The 6,162-nt window shown below is 41.6% G+C and overlaps 1 protein-coding gene across 1 annotated transcript; it reads right to left on the minus strand.

Moving 5' to 3' along the window:
* Positions 1-1,293: 1,293 nt before the first annotated feature.
* On the minus strand, positions 1,294-2,217 carry LOC102258598 (olfactory receptor 7A10). The gene has a single exon (XM_005883698.1). The coding sequence runs from the start codon at positions 2,215-2,217 to the stop codon at positions 1,294-1,296; it is 924 nt and encodes a 307-aa protein (XP_005883760.1).
* Between the last annotated feature and the right edge of the window lie 3,945 nt (positions 2,218-6,162).

Raw genomic sequence — 6,162 nt, forward strand, 5'->3', positions numbered from 1 at the left:
TTTGCATTTTTTTTTTTTTTTTTTTTTTTTTTACAGAGAGTAGAAGGGAGGGAAAAAGACAGAAACTAATGTGAGACATATCAATTGGTTGCCTCCTGCTGAATCCCCAACCAGGGCCCCGGATTAAGCCTGCAACCCAGGTACTTGCCCTTGATCAGAATCCAACCCGGTACCCTTCAGTCTGCCTGCAGAAGCACTATCCATTGATCCAGACCAGCATTTTTTTTTCTTTTTAAGTCCTCCTCTAAGGATATGTTCTTTCCATTGATTCTAGAGAGAGAGGAAGGGAGAGGGAAAGAGAAAGAGAAAGAGAAACATTGATCAGTTGTCCAAGCAATCCAACAGGGATGGAACCCAGAACATGTATATGTGCCCTTACCTGGAATCGAACCCATGCCCCTTTGGTGCATGGGAGGACACTCTAACCACTGAGCCACACCAACCAGGGCCTGGAGGTACATTAAAAAATTTTTTTTCAGATCTGTCCTTGCCAGGTGGCTCAATTGGTTGGAGTCACAACTTGTACACCAAAGGATTTCCTGTTGGATTCTAAGTTAGGGCACATACTTAGGTTTAGGTTAGATCCCACTGGGTCAGCAGGTGCAGAGGCAGCCTACTAGTATTTCTCTGTCACATGGATGTTTTTCTCTCTAAAAATCAATTTTAAAAACATTCTCAGGTGAGAATTAAAAAAATATATATATTAAAAAATTTTCAGATCTAAAATTTTATTTGGTTATTTTTTAAATTTTATTTTTCATTTATAGTTCACATTCAATATCCTATCCTATATAATAAAACCCTAATATGAAAATAGACCTAACAGTGGAATGACTGGTCGCTATGAACTGACCACCAGGGGGCAGATGCTCAACGTAGGAGCTGCCCACTGGTGGTCAGTGTACTCCCACAGGGGGAGCGCTGCTCAGCCAGAAGCGGGGCTCATGGCTGGTGAATGCGGTGGAGGTGGCGGGAACCTCTGTGGCAGCACTAAGGAGCAGTGAGCTGAGCGGTAAGGAACGAGGGGTTCCGGACTGTGAGAGGGCACAGGCCAGGCTGAGGAACCCCTCCCCCCGCCCCCTGGGCATGAATTTCATGCACCGGGTCTCTAGTATGTCATAAGAGAATACATTATGCTAAAGTAATTCATGTTAACTCATGAGATAAATGAGAATTTCCAATTAAATATGGTCCAAAGATTGGATTAATTTTTTTCAGACTTCAGGCTCTGAGGCTTTGAACCATGCATTCCTGGGCAATTCTTCAGCTCAGTACAGTTGGCACTTGAAAAGGTTACCTGCCAAGGCACCTTTGCAGGGCCCTCTTTATGTCCTTGTTCCTCAGACTGTAGATGAAGGGGTTCAGCATGGGTGTGACCACAGTGTACATCACTGAGGCTGTTGCACTTGACTGTGCATTGTGGGTAGCACCTGAGCTGAGGTAAACTCCAAGGCTAGTACCATAAAACAAGGAGACAACTGAGAGGTGAGACACACAAGTAGAAAATGCTTTATACTTCCCCTGAGCTGATGGGATTCCACATATGGAGGAAAGTATCTTAGAGTAAGAGTAAAGGATCCCAGCAAGGGGACCACCACCTAGCAGTCCCGCTGAAAAATACATTATCGTGTTGTTAAGAAAGGTGTCAGAACAGGCAAGTTGGATCACCTGATTGAGTTCACAGAAAAACTGAGGGATTTCCAAGTCTGAGCAGAAGGGCAGACCCAGCACCATTAAGCTTTCTAACAAGGAATTCAGGACACTCATGATCCAGGACACTAGAACCAGCAGTCCACAGAGCCGGGGGTTCATGATGACCGTGTAGCGCAAAGGTTGGCAGATGGCCACATACCTGTCATAGGCCATCACAGTCAGGATGAAGTCATCCAACCCAGCAAAAAGTATAAAAAAATACATCTGGGTGATGCAGCCTTCATAGGTGATGACTTTGCTCTGTGTCTGGATGTTCCACAGTGTCTTGGGGACAGTGGTAGAGGTGAAACAGATATCTACCAAAGACAGGTTGGAGAGGAAGAAGTACATGGGTGTGTGGAGATGGGAGTCTGAGCTGACGGCCAAAATGATGAGCAGGTTTCCCAACACAGTGATCAGGTACATGGAGAGGAAAAGCCCAAATATGAGGGACTGTAGTTCCAGTGCTTGTGAAAGTCCCAGAAGAAGAAATTCTGAAATTTGTGTACCATTGCCTGGTTCCATGTGTCAGAGGTGACTACTAAAGAAAAAAAAGAGAAATAAAGAAAAAATGAATAACCAATTTTCACATTAACAAGCATTAGTACGTGAGAATAAATGACACATTCATGTTTTATAATCAGGAAACAATTATCATATTTGGTGTGTGATCCGGTTCCCATTATGGTATCTCTGTTAGAATTTCCTTTTCTACCATCAACCTGCTCTTCAAGCATAATATATATGACTGTGTTATTGAGGATATCTTTCATGCATTTGAGGAATATATATTGACTATAGATCATGTTCCAGGCACTGCTTCAGTATGGATCCTTAAAAACAAATGTCTACAAACTAATGATGGAGCAATAATATAATCAAATGAAAAAATAATATAACATATCCAATGGTGTAGCTGATATAAAGAAAAGTAAATCACATTAAATGGAAAGAGTAGATAGAGAGTATTATTTTTTTACTAGAGGCCCAGTGCATGAGATTAGCGCACTTGGGGAGGAGGGGGGATGGACCCTCAGCCTGGCCTGAGTCCTCTCATAGTCCAGGACTCCTCGGGGTACATCCACCTGCCAGCTTAGGCCCGATCCCAGAAAGGATCGGGCCTAAGGTGGCAGTCAGACATCCCTCTCACAATCCGGGGCTCTCGTAGTCCAGGACCCCTCGCTCCTTACCACCCGCCTGCAGTGGAGGCCGGAGAGACTCCCACCACCACTGCTGTGCTCGCCAGCCATGAGCTCGGCTTCTGGCTGAGCAGTGCTCCCCCTGTGGGAGTGCACTGACCACCAGGGGGCAGGTACTGTGTTGAGCATCTGCTTCCTGGTGGTCAGTGCATGTCACAGCAGCCGGTTGTTCTACTGTTTGGTTGATTTGTATATTAGGCTTTTATTATTTTGGATGGTGTTTAGCCAAGACTTGCCACAGGTGAGTCTTTAAAAGACACTTCAAAGAAGACTAAACTGGAAACTGAGGGGGAAGTGTTTGCTAGGCAGAAGGATCAGCCTGCGTAAGGGCCCTGAGGAATATGATTGCTTCAGAAATTCAATAGTCAACATGAGCCAATGTGTCAAGGGGAATGAGCAAGTCAGAGCAGGATGAGAGATGGTGTCAGAGAATATTAAGAAACAAGGTGGCCGTGTGTTGCTGTTGAAATTTCAAGTCACAGAGAATACCTTTTGCACAACATGTAAATCTTGCACTAAGTAATCTGGTTGCAAAAGCATCCTGTGAATTGCAAAGGATCTCCTCCTTCTTGATATTGTAAGTTACCTTGGAATATATCAGTCCAGGCACCCCTGTTCTGAGGGCTGCTCTCAGTTTACAAGGCACACACACACACACACACACACACACACACACCATGGCCTCCTCATGTGTGTTATTTCCATGTCCTTTTCACTCCCTCCCACACTATGTAGGCAATGAGTAAATATAAGTCAAACTGTCCATATCAAGGATCTTTTTCAAAAAGAACTTAGAAAAGTACCCAGATATTCCTAATCGTAAGCCTCCCATGGACACATAAGCTTGGGGTTTCATATTGCTATGTCCATTTTTCTGCCCTGTATTTAAAGAAACATAAAAATTGTTTAAATAAACATTAGAAGCAAGAGAGCAATAAAATGTACATGAGGAAGAAAAGAGATCCAATTAGCTCAGTTGGTCCCTGAGAGACAATGAGGAAGAAAAGTCTTCTTTGGATCCTGGCTGCTTTCCAATGATACCCCCTTGAGGCTAAGCAAAATGAACAGAGAAGAAGACATAAAATTGTCCATGAAACTATGGCAGTTGTAAATATATGGTGTGAAACACCTTACAGATTAACTATCCCAAGTAAAAACTGACTAAAAAATAAAACCAATAACTCACAAAAGGAAATATACAAAAACAACACAGGTTGAATATTTTTAACATCAAGCAGTAGGAGACTGTTTTTTTTCCTGTGCCTCTTCCATATATTTTTGACTAGTTGGTTTTTATATGGTTGATGGCAGATGGGACAAGCCCCTTTCTCACTTTTCTTATGTAGCATCTTTGTTTTTCTTTGACTTTAAGTTTTGATCTCCTTTTGACAAATCAATTGGCTCAGTCTAATTTTGGTTCTGGTCTTCATCCAATGTGCAAAGGCCTCCAGGACATGATCAATAAATCCTGCACACGCCACGACAGTCCATCCTTCTACACTGAGTGACTTTCGTCATATGATTTAAGCCTGAGCACATTGTCATGCAAACCTTTATTTCATTGTACTCTGTCTTCACCATCACAGTGCCAGATCCAAACAAACAGGGCTTCACCTGTTTTGTTTACCTTTGTACTTTCAAAAAAGTGAATATGTGTGCACTTACATAGGAACAGATTTATGTAAATGTGAAGTTATGAAATGAAAGGAATGACAGGGAGAATAAAACTTGGTCAAACAGAAGTGATTTTCAAGCAACTGAATTCAATAAAAAACGAATAGAAGGCTCCCTCTGCAGGATTGACTGCGGAGGCTGCAGTTGGGGTGGTGGTTGGGGAGGCAGCAGGCCCAAACAAGATGTTCCAATTCACTTCCTTGCAGCTATCTTCAAAGGAAAAATTACTAGCACTGTGCTCTTGCCACAAAGTCAAACATTGATTTTTAAAAACTAGTTTATTTAAAAAACTGTGGAGTGCTTTGTAAGTTTGCATGTCCTCCTCGCATGGGGGCCATGCCAATCCTCCCTGCATCCTTCCAATTGTAGTATATGTGCTGCCAAAGTGAGCACTCTTGATTTTTTTTAATCTTGAAATTTCTTCATTTTCTTTCCTTAGGTTCTTAAGTAATTGCCTGAATCAGAACCTGGCTTTTATTTATTTTTAATATTAAATATGCAGACATACTTTAAGCACCTTTCTGGCTGAGTAGCTCTATAGTGGGGGAAAAATGGAAATCTTTCCATTGAGGTTAAGTCCCTATTTAAAATATATTGCATTTGCTATTCACTTTTTTTGTTTAATTTCCTCATTTCCTCCCTTCTGCCTTTGTCTTCTATAATGAGTATAGAAAATTTGTGGAATGAAGCAGAAAAGTACCTCAAAACACACTTTTCTTCCTGGTTTTTGGATCTAATTTCTAAAAAATGCTTTTTAAATATTTATATACATTCTTGGAACACCAGATAGCCAAACCAATAAGGAAAGTTAATTCTCTGTTTATGGCTTTCGCATCTTTAGTGTTACTCCCACAGTCTCCTCTGATTCCAAGGATCTAGACCTTTATGTAGACATGTCATTATCCCATGGCCAATCCTATGAATTTAAAGATGTAAATTACAGCTTATTTATTGGCCATGCCTTATCTTGTTCTAAATAAATTTACAGGATAGAGCAGCAGTTCTGAATTCTAGACTTGAGACCACTGAAGCAACCATTTGATGAGGTGTACTATGATCAAACACCGGAAAATTCAGGGAGTCATCTTTGGTTTCTTATTCAAATGAATATAGTCATAAGACAGTATCTGCTACATAAGAAGGCCAGTGTTAAGCAAATGCTCACCACCACTCTTGATTGAAGGGGGGGAGGGGAAGGATTTTTTAAAAAATCAGCATTGCCATACAGTACAGTCCTTAATGAAATGTATTGTGAAACAATCTGGAAACTTCAAGTGTTTTTCCCTATATAAGAATACATTTCCTGACTTGGGGGTTGTGGTCTTCAGGAAAATAATTGCCCAGAACAATATGACTCCACATCAGTGTCATATAATCTACACTAATAAAAGAGAAACATGGTAATTAGCGTACGACCGCTACCCTTTTCATTGGCTAATCAGTGAGTATATGCAAATTAACTGTCAGCCAAGATGGCGGCCGGCAGCCAGGCAGCTAAGATCTCAGAGGAGTTATACATTGTTTCGATTATAGAACGCAAACAAACCAGCGGAAGCCTCAGAGCTAGAGCCAGAGCTAAAGCTGGCCCCCCATAAAA

The sequence above is a fragment of the Myotis brandtii genome, unplaced genomic scaffold, assembly GCF_000412655.1.
Source record: "Myotis brandtii unplaced genomic scaffold, ASM41265v1 scaffold799, whole genome shotgun sequence".
In the NCBI taxonomy this organism is placed as follows: domain Eukaryota; kingdom Metazoa; phylum Chordata; class Mammalia; order Chiroptera; family Vespertilionidae; genus Myotis; species Myotis brandtii.